The sequence below is a fragment of the Hyperoodon ampullatus genome (genome assembly GCF_949752795.1).
Source record: "Hyperoodon ampullatus genome assembly, chromosome: 4".
In the NCBI taxonomy this organism is placed as follows: domain Eukaryota; kingdom Metazoa; phylum Chordata; class Mammalia; order Artiodactyla; family Ziphiidae; genus Hyperoodon; species Hyperoodon ampullatus.
The window spans coordinates 143,545,766-143,566,765 of NC_136917.1; the positions used below are offsets into that span (position 1 = coordinate 143,545,766).

Here is a 21,000-nt window from a genome sequence, read left to right on the forward strand (position 1 = left end):
ATAATGCCTACCTTGTAAAGATAAGTGAGTCTATGTATGTGAAACATCCAGAAAGTTATTGGCACTAGCAAATACTCAATAAGTATTTGCTATTCTTCACAGGGAACTCTCCTTAATGCTCTGTGGTGACCTAAATGGGAAAGAAATCCTAAAAAGAGAGGATATATGTATACATATAGCTGATTCACTTTGCTGTGCAGCAGAAACCAACACAACATTGTAAAGCAACTGTACTCCAATAAAAAAAAATATTTTCTATTCTTTTTTAGAATATAAGAACACGTAGCTATGGTAAAAGACTTAGCTATGGTTAAATGCATAATTAGTGGTTATATTCTAAGTGAAGGTTTACTGGCTGCTTTGTAAGTATTTTGTAAGTAATGATCAAGAACAACTGAAGCTTGCAATTATGGGGGTAAAAGTGATGATTACATCTAGGAATTACTTCCTTTTCACTTGTTTTTCTTTAGTCTTCTCTGCTTTTGTTGTTGAAAGTAACAACTTGTAAATCAGGTTTAAGGTTTTCATTATAATTCTCTTTAAATCTGGATCTTCATGAGAATGTAAGATTTTGTAGGTCAACAAAGGTTTGTAAAATGCACCTGGATTATAATCATCCTTTCCACCCCAAATCCTAACAGAGTCCTGAATAACTTTTATATCATGTGAATTGCCAATAATTTCTTGCTGTCTCTTAACTTCCTATATCTGTCCCACTCGAGTCACTCACATCTCCAGCCACATCCTTAACCTTGTGTTCACCAGAACTATGCTGCCTCTGAAATCTGTTGCTTAAATTTGGTGATGTCTCCCTACAGCCTGCAGGATAATAATCAATCCCCTTGGCAGCAGGAAAAAGGTCATTCCTGATCTGGCTTTTGATTGCCACGTTACCCTCAGCTTTCTCCTCTGAATCCTCCATTACATGACTTTCCTGCAAACTAATGCAATAGCCTTTGCTTTCCTTTCTGTTCTGGTCTTTGTTTTGCTGTATCATATATACCCTTAGTTGAATTTCTAGTCATTTTATTTACCATGGAATCCTGAGAAACTAACATCGTAAAGCAGGCTAAACAAATGATTGATGAATTAATAAATGCATGCAGTATATTGACACTCTTCTTTCAAAAAGCAAATGCCTTTTTTTTTTTAATGAAGGGAAGAACCCATATTCAAGAAAACATATAATTGGAATTGCCATTAAAGTTGACAGCAACTGAAAACAGAGGCTTAATAAACATTTCAACTACTCTTTCTACTGTCAGCTTGAGCCCATTTAGAAAACCTGGCGGTGTACAGATAAAATTTATATATACACAGTGATTTATTTATTACATATTGCTGTTCCCAAGGAATAAATAATACTGTGCCTATAGAAACTGCTATCCTGAAAGGAACTACAGCCTACAATGTACTTATATGAGTTCAAATTTGGAGTCGTAGGCAGGGGTCAATTATGAAGGTGATCATATGCCATACTAAGTAACTTGGGCATAATCCTGAGCATGGTAATGGAGCCATTGAGGAGAGCAATGTGGTCATAGTTTCATTTTAAATCTTTGTGTTTTGTGGAGATGAATTTTTTTTAAATTTTTTATTTAGTTTTATTTATTTATTTTTGGCTGCATTGGGTCTTCGTTGCTGCACATGGGCTCTCTCTAGTTTCTCTAGAGCGGGGGCTACTCTTCATTGCTGTGTGTGCACTTCTCATTGTGGTGGCTTCTCTTGTTGTGGAGCACAGGCTCTAGGCTCCCGGGCTTCAGTAGTTGTGGCACATGGGCTCAGTAGTTGTGGCTTGCAAGCTCTAGAGCACAGGCTCATTAGTTGTGGAGCATGGACCTAGTTGCTCCGTGGCATGTGGGATCTTCCCAGACCAGGGCTCGAAACTATGCCCCCTTCATCGGCAGGCAGATTCTTAACCACTGCGCCACAAGGGATGTCCCTGTGGAGATGAATTTTAAGGAGACAATACCAGAGATAATAACAGAAGGAGGCTATTTTATGGTCCAAGAAGAAGATGATGAAAAACTGAACTGTGTCTATAATAGTAGAGGCTGAGAGGAAGAGATGAAATCCAGCTCAGTTTTGAGAACTAAGAGTTCAGTACAGAATTGGAGATAGTGGAGCATATGGTCAAGTGCCCAGTTCTGAATTAAATTCCCTGGATTTGAATTCTGATAAGTGCCTTCACTTACCATCCATGTGACTCCAGGCAACTTATTTATCTTTCCTGAATCTCAGTTTCTTATCATAAAGTGGTATAATAACAGGACATACTTCGTAGGAATTTAGAAAGGTTAAATGTGTTAATAAGTGCAAAGTGCTTAGAAGAGTGTCTAACACAAAATAAACTCACAATAGATGAAAAATATGGAGACCCCCAGTGGATGATAGGCCATCAAAGAAGACCTGAGAAGTGTGTGTGTGTGTGTGTGTGTGGTGTGTGTGTGATGTGTGTGTGTGTGTGTGTGTGTGTTGGAAGGGGGAGTGGGGGGATCTACCAAAAGAAGAGTTAAATCCAAGAAGAAGATAATGATTGACATCTGGTTGGAGTTATCTTGCCAAGAGTAGATTATATGAATGTGAGGATGGAGCCTGAATTGGAGGCAGAGATTTAAATACCATCAGCAGAGAGAGGATCATTGAAGTCTTGATAGTGCTTGAGATCATCCAGGAGGTGTACAATGAGAGAGAAAAGAACATAGAGAATGGAGTCCTAGAACACACCAATATTGAAGATCTAGGCAGAGAAGATGATCTTTTGAAGATAATTGTATTCATTATCTATTGCTAAATTTCAAATTACCCGAAAATTTAACGGCTAAAAGTTTAGGAATGTGGGTGTGGCTTGGCTAGGTACTTTAGCTGAGGATGACTCATAAGGTTGCAGGCAATCTGCTCTTTCCTGGTTCCTTCTCTCAATTAGTAAGAGATGGCTTTAATAATAATAGTAAATAATATATGGTTTTATCCTTTATTTGTACATACAAAATCTTAGTGGCATCTTTAACAGTTTTCTCTTTACCTTTTATTCCCGCTTGCTCTCCAAGCCTCCTCAATTTGAACTTTGGAATGTGTGTTGAGGTGTTCTATCTCCTCCACTCCCAGTGCCAGAGTAATGTTTATTTCTTTTCAAGAAGCATTAACTGATAAATCTTTAAACAGGATAGATTTCACTAACCCCTACAATATGTCTGGCCTTCTGGAAGATGTAAGCACCCTTGCCCCTCTCTCTGATTTCTGCTTCTCCAACATCTGTTTATTTGGTTCTCATAAAGAAACTTGTTTCCATCCATGTGTCTTCCTACTTTCTATAATCTTGCTCCTTGACCTCTCTTCAAAGACTTTTGCTCTTCTCTTCAAAATGATTCTACATATTTATCCACCTCTGAATGCCTATCGTTGAGCTCAGACTTCTTTTTGATGGATGGATTTTTGGCTTTTCAATCCAGCTCTTGTCTTTAGGTTTCCTGGGGTGACCCCACCCTCACGGTTTCAGACTCTACTCACAACTACCATCCTAGCATTAGTGAAAGAGGACCATTCAACAACGTTCTAATTGACACCCTGACCAACATTCCCTTATACCTGCAAGCAATCCTTCACACTGCTAAGTTGATCCCTGCCCAGTACCAGTTCTTTTCTAACCAGTTCAGGTATAAGTGCAAGAGCCTACAAATTATTCCACTCCTATCCTGCAACCAATTAGAACCCAGTGAGCTAAGAAGACCTTAGCCTTCTAGAAGAGTGAGAGAGAGGTGGTTTCCTGGTGCCATTTTGCTCAGCTTTGGCACTTCTCATCATGGAAGACTGAGTGGAATTGTCTTCATTTGCTTCTACTAGTCTTAGATTTCAAAGCAATAGAAATCTTATTCATTTTTCTTTCTTTTTTTTAAATTAAAGTATAGTTGATTTACAATGTTGTGTTAGTTTCTGGTGTACAGCAAACTGAATCATCTTTATATATATATATATATATATATATATATTTTTTTTTTTTCCCAAGGCCATGTTCAGGACAACATTTTCCATGAATCCTTTCTTCATTTTACCACTCAGAACTTGTCAAGCCCTCTTTGGCAGTATAGCATAAGAATGAACAGCTCCACCCTGGAATCAGACTTTCTGGGTTTCATTGCTGGCTGGGCCACTTCCTAGCTGTATGATTGTATGATCTTGGACAAATTTTTTAACCTATATTTTCTTATCTGTAAAATGGGGATAATTATAGAAATTACCTTAAAGGTAGGAAGTTAAATATTTATTCTACATAAAACACTTGGAACAGCTGCTGGCACAGAGTAAGCACTCAATACATATGAGTGTTAGCTATTGTTAGCTATATTGTTAGCTATATTGGATCTGCGTATTAAATTTAATACATCTTTATTATAATCTACTTTTTGCCAGGCACTTTACTAAGTGGTGAGGCTATGAAGGCATGTGGGTAAGATGGATGTGGTCCGTGACTTCTTGGAGTTTACCATCTGAAGGTCTATTAAATAAGCCATTATAAAAGGGAAGCATTTTTCATTTTGTTTTATTTTAAAAGAAGAGCCATGAGAGCTTATAGGAAACAGATTTGTTAGTCTGTGGGATCAGTAAAGGTCTCCCTAAAGAAGTGATGGTTAAGCTGAAACTTGAAATAGAAGTAGGGATCCACCAGGCCAGGGATATATAGTATGTGTGTGTGAGTGTGTATAATGTCTGTGTTATGGGAGGCTGGGGGAGGCTGGGGGATTAAGGAACATTCCAGAAAGTAAACGCAGCATAAGAGAGCCCTGTGGTGGGAAGAAGCATAGGCTGTGGAAATAGAAAGGAGGCCAGAGGGCTGGAGTACAGTCAGGGAGAGATTAACTTGGAATAAGTCTAGTTTAGACTTTATCTTAAAGACAGTGGGAAGGTGGAAAGATTTTAAACAGGGAAGTGACACGGTTAGGCTACTCTTCCCTTTGCATTGAGCATTTTTCCCAGTACACCTTTCTTTAACGAAAATTATATACGTTTTAGTCTTTCCCATTAGATGGTGACTTTAGGTTTCTTGTCTTAGTCTGTTTGGGTTGCTATAACGAAATACCAGAGACCAGGTAGCTTAGAGACAACCGAAATTTATTGCTCACAGTTCTGGAGGCTGGACGTCTCAGATCAGAGCACTAGCAGGGTTGGGTGAGGGCCCTCTTCTGGGTTACAGACTTCTCGTTGTATCCTCACATGGTTGGCAGGGATTAGGGAGCTCTGTGGGGTCACTTTTATAAAAGCACGAATCTCTTCAAGAAGGCTCCTCCCAAAGGCCCCATCTCCTAATGCCATCCCATTGGGCATTAGGATTTTAACATATGGATTTAAGGGGAGACATAAACATTCAAACCACAGCATTCCTCGTGCAGAACAGTCACCCAAGGCATGCTACTGAGTCCAGTCTGTGCCACTGACTGAAGAGATGAGTGTCTCCTTCCAGACAAGAGTTGCAGCCTGTTACAGAGGACCTCTGGAAAGAGAGTTTGTTGAGATTAACAGCCCTCCCGTTGAGGCCTGACAATAACCAAGTTGGCAAAGAAAGTTTTCATTTGTTTCTTTATTTTATTGAAGTATAGCTGATTTACAATGTTGTGTCAGTTTCTGGTATACAGGAAGGTGATTCAGTTTTATTCGTTTTCAATTCTTTTCCATTATAGGTTATTACAAGATATTAAATATAGTTCCCCATGCTATACAGTAATACCTCGTTGATGATCTATTTTACGTATAGTAGTGTGTATCTGTTAATCCCAAGCTCCTAATTTATCCCTCCCCCCACCTTTTCCCTTTGGTAACTATAAGTTCGTTTTCTATGTCTGTGAGTCTGTTTCTGTTTTGTAAATAAGTTCATTTGTTTTAATGGAAAGTTTTAATTTTTAACTAGGTTACTTAGTTTTTTAATGCAAAAATGAATGTGGTAAATAAATAAATAAAATCCAAGCCACATAAAAGATGATGCAAGAAAAAGCAAGCCTGCTGCCACTCCAGATATCCATTTACTCACAGTTCCCCTTACCCAGGGCAATCACTCCATGATTTGTCTATTTTTCCAGCAATTTTCTATGCACGTAAAGGCTTTTTTTTTTTTTTTAATAGGCAGTAGAGTGTAAACGTTAAGAGGCAGTTCAGGGCTCAAGTCCTGGCCTTTCTACTTATATTAATTAACATGTATAAAATGCTTAAAACAGGGCTTCCCTGGTGGCGCAGTGGTTGAGAGTCCACCTGCCGATGCAGGGGACACGAACCTGTGTCCCGGTCCGGGAAGATCCCACATGCCGCGGAGCGGCTAGGCCCGTGAGCCATGGCCGCTGAGCCTGCACATCTGGAGCCTGCGCTCCGTGACGGGAGAGGCCACAACAGTGAGGGGCCCGCGTACCGCAAAAAAAAAAAAAAGCTCAAAACAGTGCCTGGTCCATAAGTCTTCAGGAAGGCTTAGCTTTATCATTTCTTTCCTTCCTTTTCTACACGGATGGGAGTATATTGTGCATCTGATCTGTTATGCAACTTGCTTTTTAATTATTAATATATTAACTCTTGAAAGCTTGCTATGTTCTAAGTCCTTCATATGCTTTATTTCATTGACTTCTTATAACAACGTTTGAGCCAGGTATGGTGAGTATCCCTATTTTACACACTAGGAATCAGACTGGGCACAGAGAGGTTATCGTTTAATGTTCTCAAAGTCATCAGATCTGTATTTGAACCCTAGCAGTCTCACTTTCTTGCCTTGGCTCAACTTCTTTGTTCTACTCCCTTTCAAATAAGTTGCCTGATTTTTTATTTTTATTTTGGGTGTTTTTTTTGTATGTTGTTTTCAAAAACACTTTGCTATTCTCTTTTAGACAAAAGCTGACAAAAATTTCAGAACTGAATATTATGATGGACAGATGCAAGTATTCAGAAGTATCATCCAAGAGAAGAAATCAAATTTTAATGCAGATTTAACTATAAAATACACACCTTTTGAAGCAATTGGACGGTTGGAAAATAAAGTTTCAAAACCTTCTGACAGAAAAAACGTTTCAAGTCATTTAAATGCCCATGGTACCTTTCGATTTACATATTCCAAAAATGAAACTTACAAACTGTTGTTGTCATATTCCTCGAAGAAGGTAAGACCAAACATTTAATATAGAGAATATAATGGAATATTTTTCAAACTAACCAAACCTCCTCTTTTAAGTTTAATCATTTAGAGCAGATAGAGTGCATAAGAGAAAGAAAAATAATACTCAACAAATCCTCAAATGTGTAGGTACTTTGAAGGCCCAGAAGAAGAATGCTAACTGGAGAAAAATCTCTTCAGGATAGCAGTAATAGGTGGGTGAGATGTTTGTGGCTGTCAACAGAACAAGTATATTAAGAGTTCAGAGCATACTCTTTAGGACTTCCCTGGTGGTCCAGTGGTTAAGACTTCGTGATTCCACTGCAGAGGGCATGGGTTTGATCCCTGGCCAGGGAACTAAGATCCCACATGCCGTGTGGCACAGCCAAAGAAAAAAGGGAATTCAGAGCATGCTTTTTGACTGAGATTGCGGTGATAGACTGTTTAATTTATATTCTCTTCAGAAGTACAATGAAAAATCATACTAAGGAATTTTGGTAATTCACTGTAATGTCTTAGAATGATGGCTATTTACTTAACTGTAAAGTGTATTTCTCAAGTAACAATGCCATGAAATTGTACACATTGCATATGAAATTGGTCTGCTTACTTTGTAATCATACCTTTAATTTGAGACTTTGAAAATGTGTTTGTTTTTTAATATTTAAGCCAGATTTAGAAGTTTGTTTCATCGCCTTTGGAATAAATATAGAATATACTTTCTGTAGTCAGTATGATGCTGGTAAAATGCTTACTCTTTCTTTTCTGATATCACAGTCACCTATTTAGATACCCTTCTTCCAGTTAAAAACTAATACTCATTCACTCTTAGTACTTATACTATGCCTAATTTTATAATGGGTCGATCAATACCACCTGCACACTCACCCAAAGGGTGCAGTTGGAAAATCTTTTAAGTCATTCAACAAATACTTAATTGTGGACTTACTATGTGGCCAGGCACTGTTCCATGTGCTTAGAATACATTTGTGAACCAAACTCATAAAGATTCTTCTCATGGAGCTGAAAGTTTAGCAGGGGGAGATAGACAGAAACAAACATAACAGCAAAAAAAGAAGCCATATAGTATTTAGAAAATGATAGGTGCTATAGAATAAAATGAAATGTAGAGTAGCACAATGGCAATCAGGATTCCTGGGCAGATGGCAGTATTAAAAAAGAAGCTTAGGGTAGGCTTCACTGAGGAGATGAGCTCTGAATAAAGATTTGAAGGAGAGGAAATAGTCAAATAGTTATATTTGGGGTGATGTATCTGGCAGAAGGATCTATTAAAGACAAGTCCCTAAGATGGGAACATACCTGCCCATTGGGCCAAACTGAAAAGAAGGAGAAAAGGTTAGAGAGGTTACCTTGAATCAGATCATAAAGGGCCTCACAGCCTGTTCTAACAGTTTGGTTTTTTCAGTGAGTGACATGAGGGACCATTGGAATGTTTTGAATAGAAGGTTGACATATTCTAACATATCTTCAATGATTACTCTGGGTACTGTTGAGAAGAGATTATGAAAGTTAAGAGCAAAAGGAAGAAGGTTTGTTAAAACTATTGCAAGAATCCAGGTGAGAGATGATGACAGTTCAGAAAGGACAGTTGTAGAGTCAAACATGACTCTACAAATGCCAAAGTTTTTGGCCTGAGCAACCGGAAGGATGGAGTTGCTATCAACTGAGATGGAGAAAATTTCAGGTAGAGCAGGTTTGGAGAAGAAGACCAGTAGTTAAGTTTTAGTTAGATTAAGTTTGAGTTGTCTACATTCCACTGGATATGTCAAATAGGAAGTTGATGTTATGAGTCTGGAATTTGGGAAGGAGGTCTGGGATTAAGCTCTAAGTTTCAGAGTTGTTAATATATAGATGGTGCTTAAAGTCATAGGCTTTGATGAGACCACTAATGAAGTTAGTGTGGATAGAAAAGAGAAGCTCAAAGACTAAACTCAGGGAACTTCAATAGAAAGAGGTCTGAAGAAAGAGGAGTGAAGGAAAGCAAGATGTGGCCAGTGTAATGCTGTAGAACCTTGCTACTCAAAGTGCGGTCCGTGGACCAGCAGCAACAACATCACTGGGAAGTTAGGATCTCAGACCCTACCCCAGACTTACTGAATTAGAATTGTGTTTTAACAAGATTCTCTAGGTGATTTGTTCACACTGTACATCTGAGAAGAACTACCCTAGATAACAAAAAATAAATAAATTCTATCAAAGAGAAAAGGGTGATGAACTGTGTCAAATGTGCTAATATGTGAAAGATGAGGACTAAGAAGCACTGGCTTTAGCATTGTGAAGGTCATTGGTGACCTTCAGAAGAGGTTTTAAACAAAAGAGAAGTTTTGTTGGAGTAGTGAGGGCAGCAGCATGACTGGGTTAAGTTTAAGAGAAACTGGGAAGAGAGGAATTGGAAACAACCAGTACAGAAAACTCTTTAAAGGAATTTTGCTTCTAATGAGGGCAAAGAAATGAGAGGCAAATGGCTGAACAAGTAAGGCCAAGAGATTATCTTTATTCCTTTAAGATGGAAGAAACAAGAGTATATCTGGGTGGGAATAAATAAGTTGAGTCAAAGAACATAATGTCTTTCTGACAAGATACACCTAATTTTAGCAAAAACGAGAGGGAATCCAAATATGTTTTGTGCATCTTTGAGGTTGCATTAAAAAGTATTATGCAAGTCATCAGGTGGAGAACATATATATATGGAGTAAGTTTCTTTAAGATTTTTGTTAGATACTGAATCACCCAATATCACCTGAAGTTAAGTCATGCAGTGTGAACAATTGTGCTTCTAAAACCTAAAAAGTTTGGTGTGATGTTTGTATACACCAAGATGTACCTTTAAAAAAATAATAAAGTATTAAACTCCTATGCAATCAACACGTGCTAACCACAACTACAGCAGGAGAACTTCAAAAGAACCTTCCACAAAATCATGGGTGTCAGTTGTAGTTTAGTTTTGGCCAGAACAGTCTATAGCATTAAATCACATAGTTCTTTGTGACTGCCTCAGTTTTCCTTTGGAAATTTAAGCCATCATCCCTGGGAACATTAACTGCTGAGGTGTTTAGATTGGCTTGAAAGCCACAGCTTAAAATATTATCTGTCCCTCCTGTTATCAAAAACTGAGAGGACTTAGTGGAAGGCACAGAGAGACCTGAGACCTAGATTTTTGGGACAAATCTCTGCCACAGACTCAGTGTGATTTGGGGAAAATAATTTGATACCTTTGTATCAGAATTTCCTCATGTGTAAAATAAAATTAGGCTTCACATATAACGTCTACATTTCCTTCCATTGTTAACATTTTTAAGTCAACTTAGGGAGGTGTAATTTGCATACAATAAAATGAAAATATTTTGCGCATTTAGTTCCATGATGAGTTTTGACTACTGTATCCACCTTTGTAACCACCTCCTTAAACAAGATGTAGAATATTTCCATCACCTCAAGAAAATTCCTTCATGCCCTTTGCATCAATTCCCTACTGCCTGAGAGGCAACTACTGACCAAATTTCTCTGACCACAGCTTAGTTTCACCTGTTCTACAACTTCATATAAATAGAATCATACAGTATATACTCTTTGGTGCCTGACTTTTTCGCTCAGTATAATATTTTTGAGATTTATTTATATTGTTGCCTGTATCAGTAGTTTGTTCCCTTTTATTGCTAACTAGTATTCCTTTGTGTGAATAGACTACAATTTGTCTATTAATTCCCCTGTCAGTGGACATTTGTCATTTTCAATTTTAAGCTATTCTGACCAAAGCCACTATAAAAGTCTCATACAGGTCTTTTTGTGAACTACATTTTTTACTGATCTTATGTAGAAGTGAAGTTGCTGGCCATTGGGGTAGATGTGTGTTGACTTTTACAAGAAACTGCCAAACAGTTCTCCAGAGTGCTTGTACCATTTTACCCCTCCACCAGCAATGTGAGAGAGTTCCAGTTTCTGCACATCTTCATCAACAGTTTTGATAGGATTTTAAGTTTGTCATTCCAAGTGGGTTAAAGTGATATCTTGCGGTCACTGCTAAAAACGTATTGACTATGGAAATTCTAAATTTTGTGATTTTTGAATTCAAAATAATGGCGATAAAACTCATATTTCTTTTCTTCTGCTCTACAACAAAGGAAAAAATATTGCTGCATGTAAAAGGAGTCATTCACCTGGGAAGATTTGTGATGAGAACTCGGGACGTCATGCTGACAACAACTTTCTTGGATTCTATAAAAGCTCTACCAGCTACCTATGAAAAGGGGGAATATTTTGCATTTTTGGAAACATATGGAACCCACTACAGTAGCTCTGGGTCTCTAGGAGGACTCTATGAACTAATATATGTTTTGGATAAAGCTTCCATGAACCAGAAAGGTATACCTAGAAATAGAGTTCTAACTTCCAACATTGTTGTAACTATCCACTATTTCTAGTGTTATCCTATTCCAATGGTTAAAGGCCTTAGAGTAGAGTTTTGTAACCTGCTTCTTTGAGAGAACTCTCTCCCTGCCCTTTGGCCTCTAAAATCCTATCAAACAGCAAATTGACTTCCACCTCAGACAAGATGACTTGGCCCTGTACTACTCAGCAACACTACTGAGAAATGCACAAAATCATATTGCAATATAATATTATTTGGTGGTGTTGCTTTTAGTGAAATACTATTTAAAAGGTGAAAAGTACAAAAGATGTCATTTACATAACCTCTTACTTAATCCATAGACTGGTTCAATTATATGTATGCCAATTATCTTCCAAAGTATTCTTCAGAATTGGAAAGGAAATGTTTTAAATTTTCTCTAATAGAGGAAGGAAGAAACAATGTTAACAGCATGTAAGTCTAAAGCAAGAGTGGAAAATTCATTTTACCTCATATGATGACAATTCTAACTATGGGGTGGTAGTTGAATTGGGTCCATAAATAGTTTTCTGACCACACTTGAATCATGGAAAAGAGTCTATGATTGATCATCAGTGTCTGCCATATGCACAGAATAGGCCTATGTGCTACATAATTAACATCCTGACCTAAAGACTTCCTCAAAGCCTTTTAAGAATAAATTAGATGCCAAGTTTCTATGTTAATAAGGTTTAATATTTATTTTGTGAGTAATTAAGGCTTAGTTACAGCACTCTTTAAAGAGGTGAAAGATGCCAGCATATCTCCTCTCTCTGCCCTCAAAGATTTGGGTTGTGTCTCTTAGGGAAGGAAGTGTTGCCAAAAGCACTTCCATGGCTCTTTCTCCTTAGCCTCTGGCTGTGTCAAGCAAAAATGGGATTCAGCTCTGATCTTAAAGCCTGACACTGTCCCCACAGTGGATAAACCCTTTATGGATGAAACAAATATGAATGGCCAGAACCAGTTGCTCTTGATGCCTCAGTCTAGTCTTGGGCCGGTAGATGCATTTCCAGGGGGAGTGGAGTATGAGGTTTCTTGGTTTATACTTCCTCACAAGGTTATTCCAGTGAGATGGCATAATGGGGTCTCTAGGAGCCCTGCCCAGTAGGCTATATTGATAGATATCACGTGGGGGAGGGGCACAAGAGAAATGTGTCTTAAGTAACTTGAAAATCAGAAGAGAAAGGCTCAGCAAGGTGATCAAAACACAAAGAACTCTTCAGGCTAAGAGTTGCTTTGGTGAAAAAACTCCATGGGCTGAAATCTTTCATCTTGGACAACTCAGAGCTACCTACTTATATCTACTTACCTTCTGGCCTTAGTAGACAAAGGTCATTAGGTGGACTCTGGGTCTTTGAAGAGGAAGTCATTCTTCTCATTTCTCTGCTTTGCCACAGCCAAGGTTCAAGCCACGTCCTCCACCTCAGTTTGTGGCATCCAGACTCTGTCTGGTTGTGGAGAGGTCCACAGCTGAGGTAGAGGATCTAAGCTTTAGGGGGTCACTTAGGTATTTTCATCCTCATCTTCGAATCAGAATTCTCATGCCTCTAAGGTTAAGGTTGGAAATCTAGTATTCTGAATTTCTAGCATTATCTTCCATTTTTATCCTCCCTCCTGCTTTACCATGGGAAATTCCACTGTGTATTTCTTAAGTTCTCAGTAATTGTGGGTACACAAAAGATACTCATTGAATGAATGAATGACTAAATGCCTCAGATCTCTACTTCTAAATCTCACCATGGGATCCTGGGATTAACTTAACTTCTCCCTTTCCATTTTCGTAAAGCATTTTGGCTTCCAGGACAAACAACCACGTGTTTGTATACATGTGTGTGTGTATGTGTGTGTGTGATCTGAAATGATAAATAAGAGCAAAAACTGATATGATCAATGAGCTCAGGCCTGGGAAGTTACTCTTAAAATGAAGAAGTAATTTCCTCTTTTAAATCAGGAGATTAGACAATAAATTATATACTTGAGTAAATATTGAGATTTTTCTTCGTTATAACTGGAGCAACCACACACCGCAGTGAGTCACCTCCCAAGACCAATGTTTACTAAACAGCATTAGTAGGACCAGAATAAAGTGTCATATATTTAAGCCATATGCCCAAAGTGACAAACTACCTACCTCAATGATGAACTGAGTCTTCCAAAGAGGATCAGGAGATGTTGATGCATCCCGTGACCAAATTATGAAGTTGATACAGAGAAGTGCTTAATAGCCAGACAGCTCTTGTTTCTAATACCTACTTGGCTAATTACTAATTGAGTACCATCAACAGGTTCCTTAACTGCTTTGTTATTCCTTATGCTCATCTGTAAAATGAGGATAATAATAAAACTTATCTCAGAAAGTCAATGAGAGGATTAAATTAGTTGATTTACACAAGATGCTTAGAATGATGCTGGGCATATAATCATTCAATATATGTTAGACATTGCCTCCCTTTTATGGTATTAGAGATAAAGGATGGAATATAACCACCATTGTCTGACTCATGTCCCTTTTAAAAAGGGGTAAATTTATAAGTCCTTTACCATTAAGTTGACAAGCAAAGTCAAAGGAGACCACTAGATTCTAATATGAAGGCAAAGCAAGGGAGATATAACCTTGCATTTGAGTTCAGTAATAATGTCTAGGAATCCAAGTAAGTATGTTTCTTACAAAATAGCAAAATTGGAATTTGTTTATGATCTTGATAGACATAATCTAATAATTTCTAACTAAATATATTAAACAGGTGTTGAACTAAGGGATATACAGAGATGCCTCGGGTTTAATCTGGATTTATCTCTGAATGCTGCACTTGAATTTACAGGAAAAATTAATTCAGACAAATGCTCAAAGAGGGGTGATGGTAAAATTGGTAAGTATGGCCTAACTTACTAGGGTAAAAAGAAGGAGGAAAGGTCAGTGAGCACTGCCCTGTCACTATGAGCCTTCTTTATTGTCTCCCCTCTTTATAAACAACAACAACAACAACAACAAACTGAAAGTGCTTAAAAACTATTTTATCTTTTTTTTTTTCTTTTTTTGCCAAGCCACCAGGTTGTGGGATCTTAGTTCACTGGCCAGGAACTGATCCCAGGCCCTCGGTGGTAAAAGCACAGAGTACTAAACACTGGACTGCCAGGGAATTCTCAAAAGCAATTTTATCTTTACAGTGGTTCCCAAACCATTATAAACACAAGTAACCTGGGGATATGTATTCAGTGGTATCAGTATTGTGCAGATCATGAACTGCACAGCTCTAGGGAATACAGCCATTCACACTGTGGTCATTGCAGATTTGTATTTTTATCATAGCAATGGTAGAAGCCCAATGGTAGAAAAATATCTTGAGGAAAGTTTTCTTTTTTTCCCCTAATTTTAACAAAGCTTCAAATGGCCTAGTGGCAGTGCTGTCTGTGTCCATCAAGAAAGGAGAAGGCCAAAGCCATCTCCTTAACTCAATCTTCCACATGACTCAAAATCCCTAATTCACCTTCACCCAATTGGTCAAAAGTACAAGCTTCCAGTTATAAGATAAATAAGTACTGGAGATGTAATGTACAACCTGATGACTATAGTTAACACTGCTGTGTGATGTATTTGAAAGCTGCTAAGAGAATAGATCCTAAATGTTCTCATCACAAGGAAAAAAATAATTTTTGTAACTATATGAGGTAATGTATGTTAACTAAATTTATTGTGATAATCATTTTGCAATATATATGTATGTCAAGTCATCATGCTGTACACCTTAAACTTATACCATATTGTACGTGATTATATCTCAATAAAACTGGGTGAAAAAAAGAAAATACCTAATCCATCCTTAACATTAAATCAATGCATAATGTTTTTAAAAATATAATTTTTTGGTATAAATATTACTTCTGTTGCTAATCATTAGCAGATTTATAAGCATGAGGTAGTGCTGGAGTTCTCAATTTTTACTCTAATCAGAAATACTTGAGAGCATTCTCAGAAATACAAATGCTTGAAACTCACTTAAAGAGTGATTTAAAGAGTCGGCTGATGCAGAGCACAGGGAGATCAGCACAGCGCTTTGTGTCCACCTAGAGGGGTGGGATAGGGAGTGTGGGAGGGAGACGCAAGAGGGAAAAGATATGGAGATATATGTATATGTATAGCTGATTCAATTTGTTATAAAGCAGAAACTAACACACCATTGTAAAGCAATTATACTCCAATAAAGATGTAAAAAAAAAAAAAAGAGTCAGCTGATAGTGGAGAAGTAGAAGAGAGGTAAACCTAATATTTTTAAAAGCATACCAGCCACTAACATGTGGCCATGCTTGGAAACTACTGATGAAGTGAAAAGAAAACTGACCTTGCCATCAAATGTCATAATTTCAAAATTTGGCCATTAAGCTTACTGTGTGATCTTGGGCTAGTCACTCCATCTCTCTGAGGCTCAGTCTTCTCATCTATAAAAATAAGGAAGGATGAACAAAAATCACCTTGAAATTACTTTTTAGTTCAAAAAATTCACAACTCTAAATGATTCACCAAAACTTTTAAAAAGCGGTTTAGTCTGGGAGAGGCTGAGGGAGAAATAACGTAAAAATTGGGGTGGAGGGCTTCTCTGGTGGCGCAGTGGTTGAGAGTCCGCCTGCCGATGCAGGGGACACGGGTTCGTGCCCCGATCCCGGAAGATCCCACATGCCGCGGAGCGACTGGGCTCGCGAGCCATGGCCGCGGAGCCTGTGTGTCCGGAGCCTGTGCTCCACAATGGGAGAGGCCACAGCAGTGAGAGGCCCGCGTACAGAAAAAAAAAAAAAAAATTGGGGTGGAAAGAAATTGTGCTTTTTACTTTATTCTTTTTTATACTCTGAAGTTTTTTATAATATTAAAATAGTTTAAAGCAAACTTATAGAAAATATAATTATGAAGCTAAGTCTGCAACAAGAAATGTATCCAATCAAGAGTCGTGTTCCCATGTGTGCATGTGCTTAGGTGATGAACTTTAAATTATTAATGTATCTCAAGCAACATACCATTTATATTTTCTTTAAAAAGATGATTGAAATCTATAATTGACTACTAATAAAATTACCCTTGGAGATTTGGGGTGAAAAAAATTACGTAAGTACTATTTATAAGTAAAATTCAATAAATGTACTAGACTATACCTTATGAAAGGGGTTTAATAAATGTCTATCAGATGTCACAGAACTATACATGCTTCACTTATATCTTCTTTCACTTCTCAGAAAACATCATGAATGACAACCTCATCGATGATGTTATTTCATTCATAAGAGGAGGAACAAGAAAATATGCAACTGAACTGAAAGAGAAGCTTCTCAAAGGAGCCAGGATGATTAATGTGACTGACTTTGTAAATTGGGCCTCTTCCTTACATGATGCTCCAGTGCTCATAAATCAAAAAGTAAGAAATATTTATTTTCAAATAGAAGATGTTGTCATTTTCTTACTAAATGTAATTGCTGGTTCAGATGAACAGTTAACTTCATCTGAAAGAGATGTGAGCATTCAAATGCACTCCCATCCCATCCCTGAAAGAAGCATGGCGTAGAAGAAAGGCACAGAGGGGGCATCAGACCAACCGGGCTGAGTCTGAGTCTCTGCTCCTCATTAGATGTGTAATATTTTCTGACTTCTGCAACACTGAATTATCCAGGGCTCCATGTTTATTTGGAGGATTTAATGTGATTCCTTGTATAGAGACTATAGCACAGATTGGTACAAAATAGTTGCACAGAAATTGTTAGTTCCCTTCCTTCTGCCCGAGTTGTCCCTTGCCTTCAGGTGACATCATACCACCACTTCCAACACAGGAGAATTGTAATTATCAAGGGCCTTTGTGAAAGGGAAGTTCATAAGTTCTCAGAAAATAAGACCAAGAGTGAACAATTCTCATGGTCAGGAAATCCTTTCCTTTTTGTGTCTTGATTATAATAGTCTTCCGTTTATAAACCTTTTGGGACTTTACAGTCTTGGTGCTTATTCCTAAGGGGAAAAAGCTACATTATAATTATAAAGATATAAATGCCAATGTTACTTAGCCTAATCATTCTCTCCCCAAACTAACTATAAAGGCTATGTGTTTTCCTTTATTGCTATTTTGTTCCTGATATTATTAGAAAGTATTTTTCCTACTTTCTTCTATAGTTTTCAGTATTCCCTGTTATGTTTCACAATTTTCTTCCCTCGGGTCAAATTTATCTTTGATTGCCCCCTACTTCCTTTTGATTAACTTGAGTTATAAACATGTTGACTTTTTTTTTTTTCCACACTACACAGCATGCGGGATCTTAGTTCCCCGACCAGGGATCAAACCCATGCCCCTGGCAATGGGAGTGCAGAGTCTTAACCACTGGACTGCCAGGGAAGTCCAACATGTTGACATTTTTGATAGGACTAGTTATTAGAGAATTGTGTTCCTTCATTCTTCATTATTGTCTTTAAAGAGTGAGTGAAACCACCAAAACTACTTCACTTATGTGAGAGAGAAACTCAGAAACTGGAAAATTGTAATGTACTCTCCCTTTAGGTTGTGGAAATCTACCCAGCTGTAAATATGCAAGCACATCTGTGAGAATCTTCACATATTTTGTCCCAAAACTAGGACAAAGAGAGGAAAAAAGTTGTTCAAATTAGCATGCCCATATATAAAATTAAAATCAGAAGAGACCCCTTTTATTTTGTCGTATTTAAATAATATTTAAATTCATTATCTTGAACTCAGTGAAATAAATCTGTTTCAGAAGATCTTAAATAAAAAAAGAATTGATTCAGAACTCCCTGGCGGTCCAGTTGGTTAGGACTCCACACTTTCACTGCCAAGGGCCTGGGTTCAATCTCTGGTCAGGGAACAAAGATCCCACAAGCTGGATGGCCAAAACAAAGAAACAAGAAAAAAATTGATTTAGGTGGATGTTTACATTCAGATGGATACCTAAAGTGTCTTGTCTTCTCATTTCTACAAAGGAAGTTCAACTGTCCTTGTATGGATCTAAGACTGTTCTCTGAGGAGGTCTTAATAATAGTCCATCATATTCTAGAGCTGATTTTTAAAATCTCAATTCAATAAAGTATCTGCTGAAGATTTACTACTGGATTTACTAGAACTATTCTAAAACCTTCTTCATCAACTCTGTTGGCACAGTCCTACTGGTTGGATGCAAAATATAGTTTTATCCTATTTTTAAGGGCAACTATTGACCCCCAGATTTTTAGATTGGTGGGCATTCCATCTAAAATATCTGTATGTTTCTTTCTTCATGAATTGAAAGCCTGGACTTTTCATATCAATATTCTGCCTAAGAGGAAGGCAACTGTAGTTAGTCCACCATGAAAGACTTTTTAAATTTATCTTCTTGGAGGAGAAGTTCAAAAAATAGTAAAATATTATGGTTTTTATTGACTTTGTATGGCTTTTAAATCTCTAAAGAGACCTGAGATGTAGCTTAATTTGACCTTGAAATAGACTCCAAGTTATTTTGCCCTCATAAATGCAAGCAGTCCTTTGGTTAACTGGCATTTCCATGAGGTAATTAAACAATCTATAATCACTAATTCATTCTTTGGTAATTTGAAGCATTTTATTGTCTGCATATGACATGTCCAAGCACTAGGGATGACCTTAATATTAAAATAATTGGCTCTCCTATTTAATTATGTAAAGAATTGATAAAACCTCTCCCCACTCACACTAAACTGGTTTATATTTAATTCTCTGTAGCAATTTAAGTCAATTACCTAGGTATTTATGTTGCAAAGAGTTTCTCTTGGAGGAAACAGGAAGAAGTTACATCACTCTAAATTAAAGGCTGTTTAAATATATTACTGAGATTTTCTAAGTAAAGCACTTGGTTTTATTTATATTTATTTTCCACACTAAAGTAACTATGACCATGCTATATTAAGTAGAATCTTGTGGCTTTGATTATCCTTTTGTTTGTGCATCAACAGACCCCAGATCACTTCTTGAGGAATGTCTTGGCTCAATCCAAGAATTTTCCTTCAGCCCTTCTCCCTGCAGAGGAGATAGGCTGGGTCTCTCTTTCAATATTGACTTTGTCATAGTCTTTAACTTTCATGAAAGTGTATTAATTCCATTCCAGTTTACTTGAATGTTAACACAAATGGCTCTACATTTTACCTCAATAGAATAGCTGAACTTTGGTTTCTTAAGCTTACTGCTACAAACTAGTTATAAAAATGTCAGGTGAGAGAAATTACATTTAGTAACGATTGCCTGAGAAATATAAAGTTTAGGATTTCCTCCAGAGCAGTAGCAGTAAAAATCCACAGAGCTAGCATACAGCATATTGACTTCCTGAAAAGTTTTGTTTTTGCATGCTAAAGAACAAAGTTATTCTTGCTTCATGTACTGAAAGGATGTTACAAAATACAATGTCCCCTTTATGAGAACTCATGGGAGATACAACTCTTCATTCTCAGTTTCAAGGATCATTTTGTTTCTCTTGGGAATCAGGTGAGCTTTTCTTACATGCAAATAATCATTAAAATTCAGTTGTCTTTTTCAACGTGCTGGAAATATAACCAAATTTATGACTCACCTTGTGCAAATGGATGGGTCCTCCTGCATGAATTTTGTGTATCTTTTCCTTTATCTTGCCTTTTCCGTTCTTTCTCAGTTCTCCTTTCCTCATTTCCCTCAGCCACTCTTATCCACACACATGTCAAGTTAGATTAAGCTCTTTCTGGAGCAACTTTGAATAATAATGAATTAATTTATCTACCATTTTTGTTACATTATACAATTCTTAGAGTGATGCACCAGATGTTAAAGAACATCAGAATTTTGAACAGCTATGGTACCAGTGTTCTACGTTATAGTCATTACAGTTATAATGATATAGTAAAAATCATTCCTAACTCTCTTGTATAGCAATTAAAAAAAAACACTCATTCTTTCAACAAACTACATTTGGTACATATAGTTTCATCAGTTTGGAAGCCTGAAAGAAACCTAAATGTACTTAATATCAAACAGTATTGTCAATTTATTTGTATTTTAGCATGTTGAGTGATAGATTACATCCACGGAAAATGGTAGAAAGAGAAGGGAGTTAGCTAGTATAGGAGAAAAATGAAAACTGTTTTCTTAGTTAACCACAAGCCGAAGTTCATTAGAAAAACATGTTATTCTTCAAGAAGTATATAAGAAGTATATTTTAATCGTTCTTTGTCTTCTTGTGGGATTCTTGACTCCAGGGTTTGAGGCTCCTCTGAAACTATTTGCCATTGCACATCCTTCTTCTTTATCTCTTTGAATATTGTTTATGCATTTCATCCAAACTGTATTTTCTCCAAGACCCACTATTCTTGTATCTTCAGTTATCTGGCCTTGACTTTTCTTTGAAAGGTCAGACAAGATGAACTTCTTTTCTTGATAATCAAGATAACTCTACCATATGCTTATGTTGTTTGTGCCAGTGAGGCAACATTGGTAAGAGGTTTCTTTCT

At 37.2% G+C, this 21,000-nt stretch overlaps 1 protein-coding gene across 1 annotated transcript in view; it reads left to right on the forward strand.

Moving 5' to 3' along the window:
• C9 (complement C9) overlaps window positions 1-21,000 on the forward strand; it is a gene marked incomplete at its 5' end in the record, with an annotated part of 58,395 nt that overhangs the window by 30,231 nt on the left and 7,164 nt on the right. The window contains 4 exons of the mRNA XM_079702589.1: window positions 6,861-7,130; window positions 11,266-11,506; window positions 14,276-14,401; window positions 16,755-16,933. Coding sequence (XP_079558715.1) covers window positions 6,861-7,130; window positions 11,266-11,506; window positions 14,276-14,401; window positions 16,755-16,933 — 816 coding nt within the window. The remainder of the gene's footprint in view (window positions 1-6,860; window positions 7,131-11,265; window positions 11,507-14,275; window positions 14,402-16,754; window positions 16,934-21,000) is intronic.